Source organism: Schistocerca serialis, chromosome 6 (genome assembly GCF_023864345.2).
Source record: "Schistocerca serialis cubense isolate TAMUIC-IGC-003099 chromosome 6, iqSchSeri2.2, whole genome shotgun sequence".
NCBI lineage: Eukaryota > Metazoa > Arthropoda > Insecta > Orthoptera > Acrididae > Schistocerca > Schistocerca serialis.
The window spans coordinates 588,046,552-588,067,446 of record NC_064643.1 but is presented as its reverse complement, the minus strand read 5'-3'; the positions used below and the strand labels follow the sequence as shown (position 1 = coordinate 588,067,446).

Here is a 20,895-nt window from a genome sequence, read left to right as displayed (position 1 = left end):
CTGGACTGGGTGTCGCCAAGTGTAACCTCCCCACAGAAATTTTAAAAGGAAAAAGACAATACTTAATACAAATGCTAATGGACACTGCTCTAAGCGTAACCTGCCCACAATGAAATGTACTGACAATGGCAACAAAAAATGTGAAATTCGCAATCTGACTCAAATATAAATTCCTCATGAAAAATTAAAGTCCATTCAGTGATAAGAAAATTTAATTAAACCGAAATATCGGTCTTTGGGCCTGTGTAAAACAATCAGAATTAAAGTCTTACCTCAGAATAAATGGATGTCACATTTCTGCTCTTGTTGTTGCGCACCGCTTGGAGGAACTGCATTGCAAATAATAATATTCTCTTTTTTTGTGATTTTTGTGAAATTTTTCTTCAAAAGAAGCGGAATGAAATGGGAAGTGCAACGAAATCTTTAGTTCAATAAAAAATTAAATTTTTGAGAAAATGCTTTTGAAATAAAAATTATTATTGGGGGACTTGTTGGAGAATAATTACAATAAATAAATTTTTTACATTATCTAATGATTATATTAATTAATAGTATACCTTATTCACCATCTTGACCAGTGTTGCCGACCGCCTACATCACACAACCGCACTGGGCTGCTACTACTGACCGACCGCTCTGCATGACGACTACTGAGCTACCGACTGCCACGACTACAGACAGAGTATTGCCCTCAACTAGACAGAGCTACAGACTCGCAACGACTGACTGACAGACTGAGAACCGCTCGCAACACTCGCGCGGTCAAGCGCATACTCTCTGGTCACAGATGCTACAATGCCTCGCCATCGCTGCTATGTTACATACGTGTTTCAATGTGATGTTGTAGTTACCGCACAAGCGATGGGACATAGCATCTCCGAGCTAGCGATGAAGTCGGGATTTTCCATTACGATCATTTTACGAGTGTGCTGTGAGTATCAGGAATCCGGCAAAACATCAAATCTCCGACATCGCTGCGACCGGAAAAAGATCCTGCAAGAACCAACGACAACTGAAGACGATCGTCCAACGTGACAGAATTGTAGCCCTTCCGCAGATTGCTGCTGGTTTCAATGCTGGCCCACCAACAGGTGTCAGCGTGCGAACCATTCAACGAAATATCATCGAGATGGGCTTTCGGAGCCGAAAGTCCATTCGTGTACTCTTGATGACTGCACGACACAAAGCTTTACGCCTGTTCTGGACCCGTCAACACCGATATTGGACTGTTGATGACTGGAAACATGTTGCCTGGTCAGACGAGTCTCGTTTCAAATTGTATCGAGCTGATGGACGTATACGGATATGGGGACAAGCTCGTGAATCCATGGACACTGCATGTTAGCATGGGACTGTTTAAGCTGGTGGAGGCTCTGTAATGGTGTGGTAAGTGTGCAGTTGGAGTGATATGGGACCCCTGATACGTCTAGATACGACTCTGACAGGTTACACGTACGTAAGCATCCTGTCTGATCACCTGCAACCATTCATGTCCATTGTGCATTCCGACGGACTTGGGCAATTCCAGCAGGACAATGACACTCTACTCGTCCAAAATTGCTACAGAGTGGCTCCAGGAACTCTCTTCTAAGTTTAAACACTTCTGCTGGGTACCAAACTCCTCAGACATGAACATTATTGGGGATATCTGGGATGCCTTGCAACGTGCTGTTCTGAAGAGATCTCCACCCCCTCCCCCACTCCCCGCCCCCACGTACTCTTACGGATTTATGGACAGGCCTGCAGGATTCGTGGTGTCAGTTCCCTCCAGCACTACTTCAGACATTAGTCGAATCCATGCCACGTCGGGTTGCGGCACTTCTGCGTGCTCGCAGGGGCCCCACACGACATTACACGGATGTACTTTCCGTCCTTTTAGCTTTCCGTCGTTAATCTTTTAACTTAAAACGTAAACAGTCCTCGAAGTTTTATTTTTCTATCACGTGTTTTCTGTATTTGTGGATACCCTTGGCTGGAGATCATAGTATTGTACTGGTGAGAGCTTCCACCTCCCCTCCACGTCCCACCCCTTCCCCCGCTTCCATATGGGCGTGGGGGATGAAATAATAAGTGGAAAAAAGCGACTTCAGTTTCCCATGGGGCTTACATTGGCTACGACTATCAACAAGGCACAGGGCTAATCACTTTGTGTGGCTGATACTAAACATCGTGGGCAAGTGGGGGTTAGCTAATATTATATAAAATTATGTCCCCTAACACGATTTTCTGTTTGTATGTGAAGGTCTAGCTGAGGAATTACAGCAAGGATTTTAATACGGCTTTCAGTCATAGATAGATTCACGAGGAAGGTTTGTGTATATAATTCAGAAGTCATCTATCGCTGACAGTCCTACCCGTGCCTAGCCTGTGTGGGTATTTTGTCACAGAAGTACTTAAACAACTTATGGAAAGACGGTTGAATATACATGCTCTTCTATAAGATGTTCTTGTGCCAAAAATAAGAGTTGTCCTCAAAAATCTGACTCTCTTTTGGAAATATTTTCACACAGTTATTTTAAAATAAGGTACAATCGCCTTGTGTTTAGACGAAATTCACGTTTTGAAAATTAATACTGTTTTATGTGCTGCAATGTATCTTACGCATTAGTTTCTGAATGTTTATGTTTCTATACCACGTAAATTAAAGGCTGTATTTTTACAGTGAGTGGTAGTCCAAGGCTGCACATTTCACGAAAGGACGAAAACGAACAATTATTCGCGTTGAAGTTAAGTTGTGTTTCAGGTATTTTTGACGAAGGGTGTGTATCGTTTTTACCCCAATTTCTTCTCGTGAGATGCACACTGTTTGACAACTCAAACATTTGGCCCGTAAATTTGTACTGGAGACCACACCGTGAACTGCAAGCGGCTTCTCGCCTGTCTTTGTGCATAGCGCTCAGGCTGTGACGTCACTGGCGGACCTAGCAGGCTTCGTTTCACGTTGGTCTCGACTGTGTCCATACCGCATGGGGGAATGCGGAGAACATTCGGTTTTATTCCACGATGTCGGTGAATAGCTGCCAAAGGCTTGTCTTCATTGCGGCTTGACAGGCAGGGAACCTCGTGTTGTACTGACGGAGGCCGTACATGGTTCGCAGCTAGGAACACGCCCTGGGTGTGAACGAAGAAACGGTGAATCAGCCACATTCGATTGGGATCCGTCGTCCAGGCAATGCGGTTACTCGTTTCTGCTCCTTTTCCCTCGCAGTGGTCGCTCTCGCATGTTGGCTCGTCTTGTTGGTCTCTTCCCTGCCGTACTAGCAGGAAGCAGATTATCACGTGGCTTATTATATCGACATTCCTAATTGCTCCAGAGCCGTGTATGAGTCTATATACCCTAACGTCGGTTTTTCCGAAAAGAGCGTTAAAGCAGTGGGGACCTATGTACCCTTATAGCACTCAGCTGATTCAGTGACCAATCTATCCTGTTTTTCCAGGACATCCTAATGCTATATGGTTCAAGTCTCCTTCTCCTCCACCTCCTCCTCCTTCTTCTTCTTCACAAGCACGAAGAGGATTGTCGAATCGCTCTCAGGCGATGTAATCGCATTTCTTTAAAGCGATCATGATTGACTTACCTTTACGCAGTGGTAATACAAGATCCTCTAGACCAGGGGCGGGCAGGAATCCTGCACGTGTGCGATGCACTTGCACGTGTGCAGTTAACAGGTGTTCTGCGTGCACACAGGGGCAAGCTGGCCACCCGCTTCTCTCCACTCCCCACCATACCGTCTCTCCGCTTCTTCCTCTGTAATGCGTTTTGTTTCCTGGCCTGCTTTATTGAATGAAGGAATAAGGTTAGTAGGAGTGCTTGAAAGAAATGGTTCAAATGGCTCTGAGCACTAAGGGGCATAACATCTGAGGTCATCAGTCCCCTAGAACTTAGAACTACTTAAACCTAACTAACCGAAGGACATCACACACATGCATGCCCGAGGCAGGATTCGAACCTGCGACCGTAGCAGTCATGCGGTTCCGGACTGCAGTGCCTAGAACCGCACGGCCACCGCGGCCGGCTGCTTGAAAGAAATCGTGGTTTGAAAGAGTACCTATTATCTACGATACGTTTTATTTAATTATCAGAGGTGGAGTTTACAATACGTTTAATGTCTGGAACAAAATTTCTACTTAAGACAAACGCAAACAGTTACGTAAATTTTCATTACTGATGTTTGCTCTTAACCGAGTCTTTTAATTTTCATAACAGAAAAAAATCTCTCACAAACGTATGTCGAGCCAAACATTGACATTATCTCCGCGGCTTCACGATGGAGACAAGGAAACTCTTGCTGTGGAAAGTCGTGATAAATATCTATTAAACGTCTTGCCAAAAGGAACTTGTCTCTCAGACGAGAATTATGCTGTAGAATCTACAGTGCAGATCTATTAATTCCATTTGCGAACTGGGATGAATATCATCTACAGAAACAGCAAATTGTCTCGAGAACTATTCAAAACCTTGGGATAAGTATGATATATCCGCAAATCGTTTGAGAAATTCCTCTTTTATTGCACTAAGGACGGGAACATATTGAAATTTATTATAATGGCGTTCAATATTAAACTTCGACTGACCAGCGAGGATACTGTCACACATTATACATTTAGAATTTTCACGTTTTTGCACAAAGAAAAAATGATTCTCCCATTCCTTTTTAAAAGATAGCATATCTGTACTTCTCCGTTTCCCTGATTCACTCTGCATTTTCCGGTTCTTGAAATACAACGTTCACTACGTAGTGGTCGCTTCGCTTCAACGTCCGCAGTTTAGCCTGCCGCAACCCGCCGGCTGTGGTCACTGTCTCGTTTGACGATTGCACGCGAGCAGCACACGTGCAGCGCCGTGTGCTCATGAGCCGCGTGCAACTTTTGCCCGCCCCTGCTCTAGACACTACGTGTAAGTAGGCTGTTTAGGTTTTTATGTTGGTAACGCCACGTAGCACTCTATATGAAAATCACTGACTGTGCTGTGTGAAGTCTGTGGCTGGTTTGCATTGCTGGAATATTCGCTATTGTAGTGTTGGGCAGTTGGATGTGAACAGTGCGTAGCGTTGCGCAGTTGGAGGTGAGCCGCCAGCAGTGGTGGATGTGGGGAGAGAGATGGCAAAAGTTTGAGAGCGGACGATCAGAAAGCGTGTCTATCAGAAAGAGTAAATTTGTAATACTGGATATCATGAACTTATATGTATATGAACATTATTAAGGTAAATACATTGTTTGTTCTCTATCAAAATCTTTCATTTGCTAACTATGCCTATCAGTAGTTAGTGCCTGCAGTAGTTAGAATTCTTTATTTAGCTGGCAGTAGTGGCGCTCGCTGTATTGCAGTAGTTCGAGTAAAGAAGATTTTTGTGAGGTAAGTGAATCATGAAAGGTATAGGTTATTGTTAGTCAAGGCCATTCTTTTTTAGGGATTTTTGAAAGTCATATTGCGTTGCGCTAAAAATATTGTGTGTCAGTTTAGTGTTGATCAGAATAAGTAAAGAGAATAATGTCTGAGTACGTTCAGTTTTGCTCAGCTGTTTGAAAATCAAATAACGTAGAGGTTTATCAGCACTGTCATTTTTAAATTTTTCTAAGGGGACGTTTCATACGTGCTTCCTTTACCAATGCGTTGACGGAATCACAGCGTGTATCGCTCTATAATGTTTCTGTTCGATGTTGGTTGTTCTGCTCCATACCTTGTCCTACATCAGTCACATCGTTCTTTCAAGACGTCGTATGAATTCTGTACGCTGTATCTTTGGATAACATGGCGTTTCTGAAACAGCGCCTTGGGTAGCCAGTTGGTCAGCCTCTTTGTTGCCACTATGACCTCTGGCCCGGGATAATATGACTAATTTTTGCTGGGTTTGTACCTTATCGACTACCTGCAGAATTTCATAAACGACTGGGTTGTTGTGTAAAATGGTTTTTCAAGATTTTACGGCTGCTCGAGAGTCAGAAAGGTAATAATTTTGCCCTCAATGCATCTTCATGCGAACTTGTAGCATGTAACGTCCCCAAGCTTGTGTTGTGTGGCCTATGAATTCACATCCAGTGCCATATACATTCTTGGCGCTATCTGCATACCAGTATTTTGGCGTCCTTCATGTGTCCCAAGCGTAGCTGTATCACTATCACGAGCCCTGAAGGGTTATCATCGGCATCATTCACATTGTTGACTTTGATATATTGTAACAGTTGCAAAACGATAGAGCTATAGCACGTGTAACTCTGTTGCCGGAGTTCTTCGATTTCACAGTAATGTAAAGCATACACTGAGAAAAAAAATAGTACGCTCATTTAGAGGTTACCAATTCATGAGAAATTTATTGCTACTACAGTGCATTTGCAGAACATGAAAAGTTTACGTTCGCAGATCTGTAGAGTAAGTCGTTCTGAGATACCAAATATCGACCCATGCTGAAACACTCATATCAGTATGTGGTGTTGCCTCCATGGGCTGAAATGCAGGCCATGACTCTGGCACGCAGTCAATTGTACAGATGGCAAATACTGTCCTGGGATACTTTATGCCACGCCTGCTCACCCTGTTTACAGTTTGGTAAAAGTTGTTGGTGGACAAGTCACACGAGTTACTTCTTGTCGTACCACATCCCGCTTGTGCTCGATTGGAGACAAGACTGGAGGTCGTGCTGGCCAGGGAAGTTGCTGCAACTCTCGCAGAGCACGTCGAGTTTCGTGTGTGTGTGTGTGTGTGTGTGTGTGTGTGTGTGTGTGTGTGTGTGTGTGTGTTTGTGTGTGTGTGTGTGTGTGAGAGAGAGAGAGAGTGAGAGAGAGAGAGAGAGAGAGAATTATTCTGTTGGAACAATGCATCACCTTACTGTTGCAAGAATGGCCAGAGAACGGGTCTATCAACATTTTGCATGCACTGAGCGCTGCTTAGCGTCCACCAGAGGAACATCAAAGGTGAACAAATGTTGTAGCTTACCACTCTCCAGACCATAATGTCTGGGGTGTAGCCAGTGTGTCTTGCACGAATGCACTCTGTAAGACACTGCTCACTAGGTCTACGCTGTACGTGCAAACGACCATTACTTGCGTCCAGGCAGAATCGGCTTTCGTTATCGAAGACCACGGCGCGCCATACATTTTCCAAGTGATGCTCTGACAGCATCAGTCGAGCTGTGCACGCCGACGCTGTGGCGTTAGTGGAAGATGGGCTGGAGGCGTGCGTGCCAGTAGTCCCACTGTTAACAAGTTCGTGTTGACAAGTGTGGGCTCATTACCTCTCTTATTTGTGCTGTGGTTAGCTGTATGATTTGCTGCTGCTGCCCATACCAAACTACGATCCCGGCGGACGTCTGTGCTGCGTGGGCGTTCAGAACCTAGTCTAGGGGTATAAGAGTGTTCAAAGTGACCACTACTACCAACACTGTTGCACAACTAACGCAATAGGTCCATCTTGTGTGGCAGTTCTCTGAAAGAACCATTCTGCCACTTTGAATTCCACAGTTTGACGGCTTTCAAACTCACTCACCTGGTTGTAAGAAGAACTAGTGTGTCTCCGATGATCGCTGCTTGCTTCACATGTTAGTGCCACAATGAGCCTTCCAGCTCTCAACATTTCATATTAAAGGGTAGACGCAGATGGCGCTCTGGTAGCTACGCCACTATGCTGTATGTTGTCAGACAATGAAACCATTATCACTTCACCTACTATCCCCCAGGTGGCATATGCTGTCAAAATCGGCGGCGTCTTTCCAGGTGCACTAATTTTTTTCCGGCAGTGTATGTTCAAAAAATGGTTCAAATGGCTCTGAGCACTATGGGACTTAACATCTGTGGTCACCAGTCCCCTAGAACTTAGAACTACTTAAAACTAACTAACCTAAGGACATCACACACTTCCATGCCTGTGGCAGGACTCGAACCTGCGACCGTAGCGGTCACGCGGTTTCAGACTGAAGCGTCTAGAACTGCACGACCACACCGGCCGGCCGGTGTATGTTAGCACTTGTTTGTTGTTATAATAAAAAATAGTTCAATTGGATCTGATCACTATGGGACTTAACATCTGAGGCCATCAGTCCCCTAGAACTTAGAACTACTGAAACCTAACTAACCTAACGACATCACACACATCCATGCCCGAGGCAGGATTCGAACCTGCGACCGTAGCAGTCGCGTGGTTCCAGACTGAAGCGCCTAGAACCGCTCAGCAACACCGGCCGGCCTGTTATAATTAAGAAACTAAACTCCTCCCGGACAGGCCACGAAGGCCCAACGGTACCGACCGGCCATCGTGTCATCTTCAGACCAAGGGCGTCACTGGATGCAGATGTGGGGGAGCATGAAGTCACCACATTGCTCTCCCGGCCATATCTCAGTTTACGAGACCGTGTTTATCTAATAGCGTAAAATAATTGTTGCCACCGTCCAGATATTCTGCATAGCCAAGATCTATTATTATGTTTTTGCGATAGCGCCATCGAAGGTGTGGGTGTGTTTCTGATGTCTCTCATAACAGTGTATTTGTTGGTATCGGTTTCATCGCACCGACATCGAAGCATATTCAGAGCCCTTAATATTTTTGTCCAATTTCAATAGGGTGGACTTATTTGCAGAACCATAGCTGACAATTAGTTCATGTAGGCACGGATAACTGCTCGATAAATGCTTAGTCACATTGGGGTCAGCCCCCCAGGCAATATTCGTAACTGCTCGTAGGATATTTAATTCTCTTTCACACGTTTCTATATTAACTCTTCCAACATGTGTGCTCTATGTAAGTTTCTGTTCCATTTCCAAGCCTAGATACGTGACAGTTTTCTTGACTTGAAATGTGTATGGGCCTCGTTTTATTTGAGTCAAGCCTGCACGTCTAGTGAATTTTCAGATGGAGGCCTTCCTACTATTTAGCAGAAAACATCGGATTTCTCCTTTAGTTGTCGTATGTCAGAATCCAGTGGTTTAATTTCTCTCTGTCTGCATAAATGAAGAGATCAACAGCAAATCGCAAGATCTGAATGCCATCCCCCACTAGGTCATGTATATTCCTACCGTATAAATAGCGGGAAAATGCTATTGGGGGGACAAAAAGGGCGAATATGCTCCTGTTTAAAAGACTCTGACTGAAAAATGGAGTTATCAGCCGCCTCATTCGACTTTCAACAAGTTCAAAATTTTTTCCAAAAATTTTGGCATGCAAAAATATTCGTACTCTTTTGACATGCACCTCATCTCTCACTCCCCCAAGTGCCCGTAATTGTAACTCGCTCACAGCTGCTGGTCCAATGCAGTACGTCGCTCGTACCCATCCACTCCCACTTGTCCATTCTCACTCTCTTATTCAGTCCAACTCATTGTCACTATCTCGTTGTGTCTCTCTGTCACTGTCTCGTGTGCCACAGCGTCTTTCATTTTGTCCTGCTGCTACAACTACTACTACTAATGTAACTAACCTGTTTCTACGGGTTATTACGTTATTATTGGGAATGGAAATGCTTATTGATTGTGAAATTAACGTGAGAAGATTAGGGTCGCCGCCGATTCTAACCATACAACTAATCAAAGGTTTGGTCGAGTCGGAAAATAAATTAATTTGATCACAGACCAAAAACTCACAAAAATGCATACGTTGTGATGTCGCTCATAGGGGATACGATGTAATTAATAGTATTGCCCGTACACTGTTCACGACAATCAAACGTTTAAAATAAAATAGAAAATGCATGAACACTGCATAAGATCAGCTCCCAGCAACGCACCTGAAAATAAGACTTAATCTAAAGCATTTGTTATAAAATACAAGGGGAAACTAATCACTGGACCTGTGCGTAAGGAAACGCGTTGGATGTGCTAACGGGAAAGATACGAGGTGAGTGGCTTAGGTGCAAAAACGTAACCTCGGAACACAAGAGAAAATTGTAGATAAAATCATTTATTCCTAAGATAAGGATGTGAGGCGTGTACACAATTCCTGGTATCATTAATTCCTCAAACATTAAAGAAGACCATCGATACATACACCGTTATAATCAACACCTAAAATCAATGGTGTGAATCATTCATACAACTGCTGTTGCCTAGTAACTGATCGCAATAACTCGTAAAACGGTACACGTTTCGCAGTACACCCGCGTGTTCACGTGGTTTGTGAAGACGCAATTTCTAGGTATCGTGGCCAAGTTGCAACAATATCACATCACACAATCATGAACAGTTAACGTTCTTTAAAACAAACATGAGACCGGACAGTTAGTGATGACGGTAGCCCAACAAACGCTAATGTTCAACCACGTGGTCGGCTCCCCACGGACGAAAGATATATAAAGCAAGGAAAATTTTACGAGAAAAAATGAAAGCTTCTACAGGCACAGCTGAAGGCAAACAGACATTCATACAGAAGCGAGTGCTCACTTCTTAACGACACCTTTGTGTGGCGCTCTTCCGGTGGATCCAAGTCTACTATAGAAATTTACTAAAAGAAAAATCTGCCAAAGTTTTGCATTTCTTGCTGCGACAAGGCATAGCAATCTTTCAGAGTTGAAAAGCGAGACCAAAAGCTAACAGCTCTCTCCTCGCCAAGTAACAACGCACCACGCGGTCAGTCTAACTCACCCTTCTTCGACTGGAGCACAGCTGTGGACGCTTCCCGTACCGGTGGTAGACTGCCTCCCTTTTTCATCTCCAGCCTCCTCCACGCTCCGCGTGGCCCGGATAACCCAAAGATGCCATTTCCGCCACCAACCTAACGCAGGTGGATTTCTCACTAGTAGCGCAAACCTCTTTGCATACTTGACCACTACCAGAGTTGGCTATTCTGTACAACTGTTGCTGAATCTGTATGACTATCGCAGACTTTCTGCAACAGACTACGCCACCGTCTAGCATCGTGACACACAACCACATTCATTCAATCACACCACTATGAGAGTTATGAGGAAAGAGAAACAAGGAAAAGAAGGAGAAATGGTAGTGAAAATGGGCTACCAGACTAATGAAAGGTGGCTACAGGAACCTTTCACTACTACTACTACTACTACTACTACTGTCTCCTCTCCCTGTCACTGTCTCCTTATTGCTCTGTCTAACAGCCACGGCCTCATTCATTCGTTATCGCGGCTGCTTTATCTTCTCACTCTCTGTCACTATCTCTCTCTTTATCGTTCTCACTTGCTCTCACCCACTTTCACTATCTCCTTCTCTATAGTCCTTTCCCACTGCCACTGTCTCCTTATCTCCCTCACCATAAAAAACTAAAATGTGTTCGCATACCAAAACCTTTGGGAAAATTTTTAAAGTAGAAGATAGAATGAGTAAGCTGGTACCCAACTTTTTGGTCACCCTTCTAAATAAACAGGAACATATTCTCATTTTTTGTGCTCGGATAGAAGCATCTTCCCGCGGCTTCGCTTATTTTCCATGCCACAGCTGGGCATGCTGTTCGTATGAGAAGAGCTTTATGAGCAAGAAAAATTTTGACAGTTTTTTATGTGAAATTGAAAAAAACGCAAAACAAATTTTGCATCTCAGTCCGTATTTTACTTGCACAGAATTTACAACACAGTACTACAACACGGGGTTCCCAGAACTCTTCTGATGATGATGGAGTCACTTCACAGCATGTTTCTCTGTGCTACGTCACTTACTTTTCCGCCTCACACCGAATTTTACGTGCTTAAGTAGGGTAACATTGAACCTCTGTATTTCGCGAACGGCGTCTTAGGAATACATCGCAAAATTTCAGAGGTTTTTGCTATGCGTAGCCGTACTGACATTCGCGGCTCGATTTCGGTGCCTAAAACAATATTTTATGGGGTGTTTCTCGATGTTGGATAAAGATTTATGAAAACGGGAAGACGGTCCTTCTAGGTAAATCTCTAGAGTTTTTACCATTAAAATTTGAGCGGTTTTTTGCTGTTAGTTATTTAGATATCCGCTGCTGTAAATGGTACCTCCATAAGCCCCCTAAGGTGCGCCATAGACCACATCTAATGCAAAAAGAACCAACCGATTTCACCATTTGCCTAATTTGGAGGACGTGTGGAATATTCAAATTTTGACCATATTTTGTCGGATAGTTGCAGTAATACGATCCTTCTTTTCGGTATATGAACGGTCCCTACCTCAAGGGATATCCAAAATACTTTGACCCTATCTTTCTGTCACCAATAAAACCCGAAGTATGAGCCCCAGAAAAGTGCCGTATTTACGTGCGGCGTTTTCGAACATACTGTTAGCCCTTTCTGCCACGTGTGTACCGATTGAAAAGCGATGGGGACAAAATGAAACCTGGGGGGCAAGACAGTGATTGTCGTCTGCGATCCGATTGTCTGTAGGCCATTTCTGATGATGATTTGTCGGTTTGATAACACTTATTGTATATTTTGATCAAATCTGTTGGACACACCAAAGTTAAGCAGCTTATGTGTTCATCTCGATAGTGCGTTAGATACACGTGTGAAAACTGCCAATAAGCATTTACTTTCGCTTAGAAACTTGCGAATGTCGGTCAGAACTTTTATTGTCCCCATTCCTCTTCTAAACCGAAGTTGCTATGGCGACAGAATGCCTGTCCTTTTTCAGCCACTACCCCAATCTATACGTAATCGTACTTTCTAATATTTTGCGTGTAGACATCAACGTTATCGATCTATGGGATTCAACTTTATTTGTCCTTTTCTTCTTTCTTAAGTGTTACAATTCTTGCTAGATTCATACAATGGGCAACGACGGACTGATCCCGTACTTCATTGGAGATACTGATTAGGTGGTGGTTTCCCATTGGTGTGAGATGCGCATTTAGGAGCTAATATTGTCAGGACCCGGTGCTGTACGTTTGGCATGAAATAATGCATCGCTCGTGTCTGTGAGGGGATACGACTGCAAACGCTCGTGCCTCGTATTCTCACATCTTTGTTGTGGTCTGGGATTCCCGTCACGTAGTCCTCCCTCTGTTGGCGAAGCGTTTAATTTCCTGAAAAATTTCTGTGATTGGTGGTTGTTTAGTGAAAGTCTTCCAACTGCTTCTTCACCTTTGTTTTGAAGTACGTTTGGCTTTCGCTATTGCACATTCAAGAGCGAGATTAATTTTCTAATGTGGTGCGTTCGGCTCGCAAAGTCTTCGTGCACAGCAGACCGTTAATAATAGATAACTGGTAACTCACTGTTAACTGGAAACTTTAGAAACCTTTACATGCAGCATCCAAATCTTCAGTGGTTACTGCTGCAGTTTGGGTCCTGGGTACTTCACCTTCCCAGTCATACTCCTTGTCGTAGCAAATAATCTGTAATACATAAGTCTTACAATAAGCTCCAAGCTACAAGGTGCATCTGATAAGTTCGGTGACTGGCCTCAGAAAATAAAGGAAAAAAAGAGCTACTAACAAAATACCTTTACTGTCTTGTGAAGTCATCACCAATAGCTGCTACACACCTCCGACATCGGCTGTCAAGCGATTGGAAGCTCTCAGCGAATGCTGCTTATGCAGTGCTGGAAGCACCGTGGTCGCGCGTTGTCGGATATCCTCAACGTCCGTGAATGTCCGGGAACAGTAGTGCATACTCTGCTCTCATTCTCAAAGACATCCATCACACTCATGTCATTGCAAAATGGAGCGCAAAATGGTGCAACGCCTTAACATGAAGTTTCGTTTCAAATTAGGGAAACCGGTGACGGAGACACAGGAAATGGTAGTCCAAGAGCACGTTGTTGAAGCTGTGAGAAAGAGGAGTGTGTGTGTGTCGTTCAAGCGTATTAGAGGCGGAAAAGACTGTGTCGAGGAAGAGCTGCGTTTGTGTCAACATCCAACGAGGGCGACCACTGCTTGTTGCTGTCTTTTACAAAAACAGCAGAAGAGCTAAACGTAAGCAAAGACAGACTAAGCACAATTGTTAAAAAAACGTTGCAGACGTTGAGGATATCCAACAATGCGTTACCAAGGTGCTTCGAGAACTTGCAAGATAAGCGTTTGTTGACTTCACAAACTGATGTGTCATCTACCCCTCCGTTTTGGTTGCTGCTATTCTTCACCAATGTGCAAAGTTTTTTCTGGAGCTTTGACAAGAGTAAGATTACAATAAATTTTTTAGTTTACTTATCTTTTCTCCAGTTGCTCTTGTCTAGGGGTCACATTTTAGGTTCTCATGGTTCAGTTGATCTCAATAATTTTGAGAAATGTCGTTGCTGAATTTTTGTTTTTACGTTAATTTATTTTGTCTAATTTTAATACATCACACAGTCTCTTGCATTTTCACATTAACAAAGCCGAAATTGCATTGTTCGCCCGAAATACAAAAATACGTCCGATCACATCAGAGGCATGCTTACTACTACTTCACTCTGTGGTAATAACAATATTCCAATGTGTTTACAATTTTTCTTGACAAATGAATTTCCATTTAGTTCGATTATTAGTTCGTAAATGAATCCAGAAATAAACATTATAAACAGTAGTAGACTGCTTAATTAATAATAGAAATTGTAAGTGTGCCAAGTATTTCGTAATTTCAAATGTTACTAAAATACAATATTAACTGTGTATTTTGAGCTAGTACATACCGATTGTAACAACGAAAATAAAGTAGCTCCTTTTCATAAATTTTAGCCTGATATATAAAATATTGTGTATAAAACTACATCAGATTTTTTAGAAAAAACATCTGAGATAACATTGACCTGCCAAAATTCGAAAAATATTACTCGTATCGACTGCTACTGTTGAGGGAAAGTAATGCTAGAGGAGGATGTCCCTTTACAGATCTCTGAAGTGTGTTGTACCTAAAGGTATCTAAAGGTGATTGTTTTAAACGCCAGTACAGGTTTTCCGTTTGTGATTCTTGTTTCCTTTTCTTTCTGAGACCATGCACCTTGCACCGTGCACTCTGTATATTGTGCTACGTAGTGTTGTGTCACCTAGTATCGCACCGTCTCCACTACGAAGACTCAGTTTTACTCCGTTCTGTAAGTTACTTTCGGTGGCCAACAATATAGAGTACCAGCTTAACGTCTCCGTAATTGACAGCTGGTGGAAACTGGGAACTGCCAACAGATCACTGAGCTTGGGATGTGAGAGCACAGACGTTCTTCGGAGACAGACGAATGTAGCAAACTGATGCAATGTGCGTAAACAACGCGCAAACTGGAAAGAAACCCTACAGCACTGTTTAACCTCCCATCGCGGCCCCGTATACTGATGTGGAAGAGTGTTCTTCTTCTTCTTCTTTTTTTTTTTTTTTTTTTTTTTTTTTTTCTCTCACAACTAACGTGAGCTTATGATCTCCGTGTGTTTGCTTCAGCTACAGAAGATTTACTGCGTTTATAGTAACAAGAAGATGCGCGGTCGTATCATTTTAAGGCAGTCTGTGCACATTCTGCAAACCTGAGTGAAATTATTATAAATATACTAATTAGTTGGTGTTCTCTACTTGCAGGTAAACGTAGCAGACGTTCCCTGAAGGCAGTATTGCGTACAATGGCGTCCGAGTGGAGCAGGGATCCAACTGAAGACCAGCAGCGATACTACGAGCTGTTGGGGGACGTCTGTGCGTACGAAACAAACACCAGCAGGGGACTGCTGATACTGCATAGAAAAGTTGGTTACGCCTTGTGTGGCATACCAGACGAAGAATCGAAATGTGATAACGCCCACACTGGATACAGTGAGAACAAGTACAAAACCATAAAGGCTGTCGTCGACTTCATAAGAGACGTAAACAAGGAGAAGACGGAAGAGAGAGATCAACTTGATATGGCCATTATATTTGTCTTCGTGGAATACGAGAAGCAGGTGCTGCAGTATCCCGTATTTCGAATATTGCTCACGAAATCCAAGTGGAAATTCGTGGATACGAATTGCCGCGTCTATTCTTCGTGGCAGGATTACTTGAAATCTAATGAATTACCCGAAGGAAAATTTTGCTGGCCTCTCAACGGAATATACAGTGGCGACGACGACGACAAAGTGCAACTAGGATGGGGCGTAACACCTGCAGCACAACCCGGCAATAAGGTAAACATACTCCTTTACTGTTCCTGCTTCGCTTTTGTAGTTAACGTAATTATCATTATATTGTTGCATTAATCTGCTCGTCTACAGGAACTTCTTGTTTTTATTTATTTACTTATTTATTTGTTGCTTATTTACCCTGACCAAATTAGGGTTACATCTCTTACATCTGAACGGGAACTAGGTACATTAAAAATATTACATACGTCACAGTAATAATAATTTGCTTTATTATTATTGTTATTGCTGTTAATTATATTATTAATAACAATAGTAATATTAATAATAAGGGTAATAATAAAATACTGGAGGCATTAAGAAGGATATTGATCAGTTTAGCACAGTTGAAGCCTTTTTTGGTATTATAAGAAATGGAAGGGATAATGAAAGAGAAGAAGATTGAAATCAAACAGACGATGGCTGTTAGGAAACAAGAGAATTTGAGTGGAGAACTGTGTAGACAAGGGGAAGGGAAAAAGCAGTTGGGGGAGAGAGGGTTGGGGAGGCTGAGGTGCACACAAGTATATGGAAGAGGTAACTGTGGTAATATACAGTGATGAGTCAGAGCTTTGTGACCACCTGCCTAACAGCTGGTATGCCCACTTTTGGGCTGGCCGCGGTGGTCTCGCGGTTCTAGGCGCGCAGTCCGCAACCGTGCGACTGCTGCGGTCGCAGGTTCGAATCCTGCCTCGGGCATGGATGTGTGTGCTGTCCTTAGGTTAGTTAGGTTTAAGTAGTTCTAAGTTCTAGGGGACTGATGACCACAGCAGTTGAGTCCCATAGTGCTCAGAGCCATTTGAACCAACTCACTTTTGGCACGGATAACAGTGGTGACGCGTCGTGGCATGGAAGCAGTGAGGTCGGGGTAGGTCGCTGGAGGGAAGTGGTCCCACATCAGCACACGCAAGTCAACCAATTCGTGTGTAAATTCCGGGGAAGGGTGCAAAGAGCTCTGACGCCACGTTCAACCACGTCCCTGATGTGCCCGATAGATTTCAGATCTGGCAAATTGGGGGCCGACAACATCGATTGGTACTCGTCACAGTGTTCCTCCAGCCACTCCATCACGCTCCAGGACTTGTGACATGGCGCATTACCTTGTTGAAAAATGCCGCTGTTGTTGGGAAACATGTTCGTTGTCAAGGGGTTTATGTTATCTGAAACAAGTGTAAGATACTCCTTGGGCGTCATGGTGCCTCCCACCAGCTCCACTGGCCCCATGGATGCCCACGTAAATAATCCCCAGAAGATAATACAGCTGCCGGCAGATTGGCTCGTCCTGCAGTACATGTGACAAGGAGCTCTTCCCCTGGAACGTGACGGATTCGCGTCCTTCCATCGGTATGATGAAGAAGATGTCGGGATTCACCAACCAAGTAACGCTGTGCCACTGCGCCAGCGTCCAGAGTCGATGGTCACGCCCATTTAAGCCGTAATTCCCGATTTCGTGGTATTAATGTTGGCACATGCTTGTGTTGTCGGTTGCTGAAGTCCATCGTTAGGAATGATCGTGCACTGTGTGTTCAGACACATACGTACTTATGTACTCTGCCCAACATTAAAGTGTGATCTTAGTTCCACTACTGTTCGCCGACTGTCCTGTTTTACTAGTCTGCCCAGCCTACGACGTCCGACATCTTTAATGAGGGGTTGTCAGTAGTGGGACAGTTTATTAGTTTGGGCTGCCTACATCAGAGGCAACTATACCTTCAGGGACAACCTATTGTTCTTCCTTAACATATGGTTCTGCTAAGTGGATTTGACCCCCTGGGTATAATCTGTCCTTCTGAGATACCTCCGCCCACCCCTTTCCCCTCCTCGTACCAACCCCTCTGCAACTCTCCAACCCTGCGCCCCCTCCCTGTCACTGATACAGGTTGCAAGATCCGCTCTCTTCTACACTGATACTGTTATTACTCAGCCGTGAGTCCGTAGAGGGTGGTATATGTGACGTACAGTATGACTGGTCAGCATTTCCACCCGGAATTTGCGAGTGTAAGTCGGACCTTCCTTGATCCGCCTTGGTGGGTCGTGTCGTCGGATTTCCTCCTACCTGTGCGCGGTGCAGCTCTCGTAAATGTCGTCCCGTGCAGATTCTCCATTGGCGTATTGGATGTCTCTGTCGGTGGAAGCTAATTATCTGAAACTGCTGCGGTCAACTTTGGGGTATCTATTTACTCGAAATTAACATTCAGAATGCCGTAATATCACTTTTATTCCTGTTAGATCAATAATGAAACACTCATGTCACAAACTACTCGTAACCGAGAGCATGGCTACCATCGAACAAGACAGGAAGAGCTCTTAACGCCGGCTGCCGACTTTGGCGCGCAGTCCGTATCTCTTACTAGTTTCGTTACAGTTCGTGGATTTCGAGGCAAAATTATGATAAATAGCTTTAAACATCCAGAGGCTCCTCCTAGTATTCATGTTGTCACAAATTACTGTAATTATTAAATAAAAATAAACAAAATCGGTGACTTTGGCACCAAGATGGCGGTACTTCACGTCATGTATGTTTCCCAGGCTAACGCTTGTTGCTACGGTCCAGCGCCGAGCCCCACCCCATTACGCACTACATATGGTCGCTTCGTCACCTAGCCAGCCAGCGTGGGAAATGCTCTCCGATTCATGGCCCGCTACGGACTACAGCACTTCCTAACTATCGTGAATACATCAATAAGAGACAATAATTTATGAAAACTGGTAAAAATGTCTTCTTCACGCAAGAAGCACCTTACAAGGTACACTTTCAGGCCTCAGTTGATCGACTAATTGATTAAATTGTTAAATTAGTTAACCCCTCTGCTTCTGGTAAATCCTCAAACGCTCCGCTCCCAGGCTCCTCCCCCCCCCCCCCCCCCCGCACCTTAATCTGGAAACTGGCGGTTCTGTGATGGAGAGTGGAGAGGAGGGAACCAAGATAGGAAATTCATTTACATAGCAGAGGGTATGTTTATGTATAAAAAAATATTTATTCCAGGGACTGGATCTCTCTTGCTCATCTTTCTCTGCTGTTTGTAAAGATACAGATCTTGTAAAATACGTCCAAAGAAGTAATTAAGTAGTTCGTTTTTTTTTTTATTCTGATAGCGCAAGGAATATCCCCATGAAACAGAAATCACACGTAATTACACTGTTAATAACTGCTTTGATGACGAAGCATGTGCTCTCCGTCATCCTCCACCAACTGCCCGCATAGAGCGCCAGCTTGCGCCACCGCAAATACAGGCCACTTGGGTCCCACAAAGCGATACGTCATTCAGCGGCTGCGCCATGCACCGGTGTCCAAGAGGTGTCCGCTCGGACCCGGTGACTGAGAGACCAAATGTCGCGCTAAGCCCTAAATAAAGTGTCAAGTGGCGGCAACTGCTCGATATTTGATATTCAGAAGTATTATTCTAGTGTCTGGGGTCAGTACCAAGAAAGTATTGGTAAGAAAAAATGATCGTGGAACATTAACACATGTATTCCTAAAGCTATACGGTTCTGCTCTTAAAACACGCTATAACGCTAGAGCGGTGTGGCTTCCGACCTATTAGTCATGCGGAATACAACGCTTTTAATATTTCAAAGCAAGAAATATATTCCCAGAGCATGACATACATTCTCCATGCAAGTATCTCTAAGAGAAATTATCCTGACAAACTGTAAAGTGATAAAACTACTACCATGCACACCCAAAGAAAACAGCGATTCTTTGTAACACAAATACTACATAGGTTTCAAGAGCAGTATGACGCCTGCTGTTTACGAAGGTCAAGCCCGACTACAGTTCAGAAATTATGGTATGTTCACAACAGCCCTATAAAATGAATGTTGACAACTGTAAATGCATACAAAGAAACAATGAGCAAATAAACTCCACGATCAGGAGCCAGAGGAGATGTAACGGTCTCACCGCAGTTTAGCACCACGCTCTGTAAACTTGCTCTTGCACACTGAAATCATGGTATTGCTTATGTGCGGGATAATATTGCCGTTTTGCCTTGATGTCATATCTCTATAACGTTTCCTGCCTTCACCAGTGAGGTGTGTATAAGTAGTATCAGTCTGCCGTCTTCCTCCAGAACACACAATTTTATTGATTTTGCTCGGTACTTTTTTCAAGTTATTTGTCCCTGGTTTTATGTATTCTGAGCCAATTTCGTAATTTCACCACATTTCCGTGATTTTACGTATGTCACGGTATTTCCCTCAGTTTTTATGTATCTCACGTCAATTTCTCGTGGTTATACCAGGTTCTCCTCGAATTTTATGGGTTTTATGTCATCGTCTATTTTTTTCCACAGTTTTTCATATGTAAATCATCATGTTGCCAACATACCCATGTGCTGTTTGATTTTCTATGAGAATATTTCCGCATATTTTACACTAACCTACTAAAAAATTCCAAGGACTTGCCCTCTCTGGCAGGCGGTGTGGCCGACCGGTTCTAGGCGCATCAGTCTGGAACCGCGCGACCGCTACGGTCGCAGGTTCGAATCATGCCTCGGGCATGGATGTGTGTGATGTCCTAAGGTTATTTAGGTTTAAGTAGTTGTTCAAGGGGCTGATGACCTCATATGTTAAGTCCTATTGTGCTCACAGCCATTTGAGCCTTTTTTTTTTGCCCTCTCCCTGATCATCCACTTGCATGCATTTAGGATAGTATGAACATGAAAAGTGTAGTAACACTTACCAATATGAAACCGAAGACTCGATTTACGTCCAAGATGTCGCACAGAAGTGGGCTGTTTCACATGCATGTTCGTTCGTCCAAGATGTCGCAGAGAAATGGGCTATTTCATATGCATCTTCATTCGTCTAGAGGAGGCTACCGAAACAGCTTTTCCACTGATAGACATATTTCATCACACAGGAGTTTGAAGTCCTCTGATGACTGTGATTTGGAGAGGTTTGCTGTTAACGATCGCAGTTAGATAGTCTGCAAGTTGCA

At 43.7% G+C, this 20,895-nt stretch overlaps 1 protein-coding gene across 4 annotated transcripts in view; it reads left to right on the top strand.

The window, feature by feature from the left end:
- Positions 1 to 20,895, top strand: part of LOC126485104 (uncharacterized) — a 242,259-nt gene that overhangs the window by 208,600 nt on the left and 12,764 nt on the right. For all 4 annotated transcript variants that reach the window (XM_050108730.1, XM_050108728.1, XM_050108727.1 and 1 more), the window contains one exon: positions 15,382 to 15,959. In XM_050108730.1, coding sequence (XP_049964687.1) covers positions 15,423 to 15,959 — 537 coding nt within the window. In that variant the 5' untranslated portion in view covers positions 15,382 to 15,422. The remainder of the gene's footprint in view (positions 1 to 15,381; positions 15,960 to 20,895) is intronic.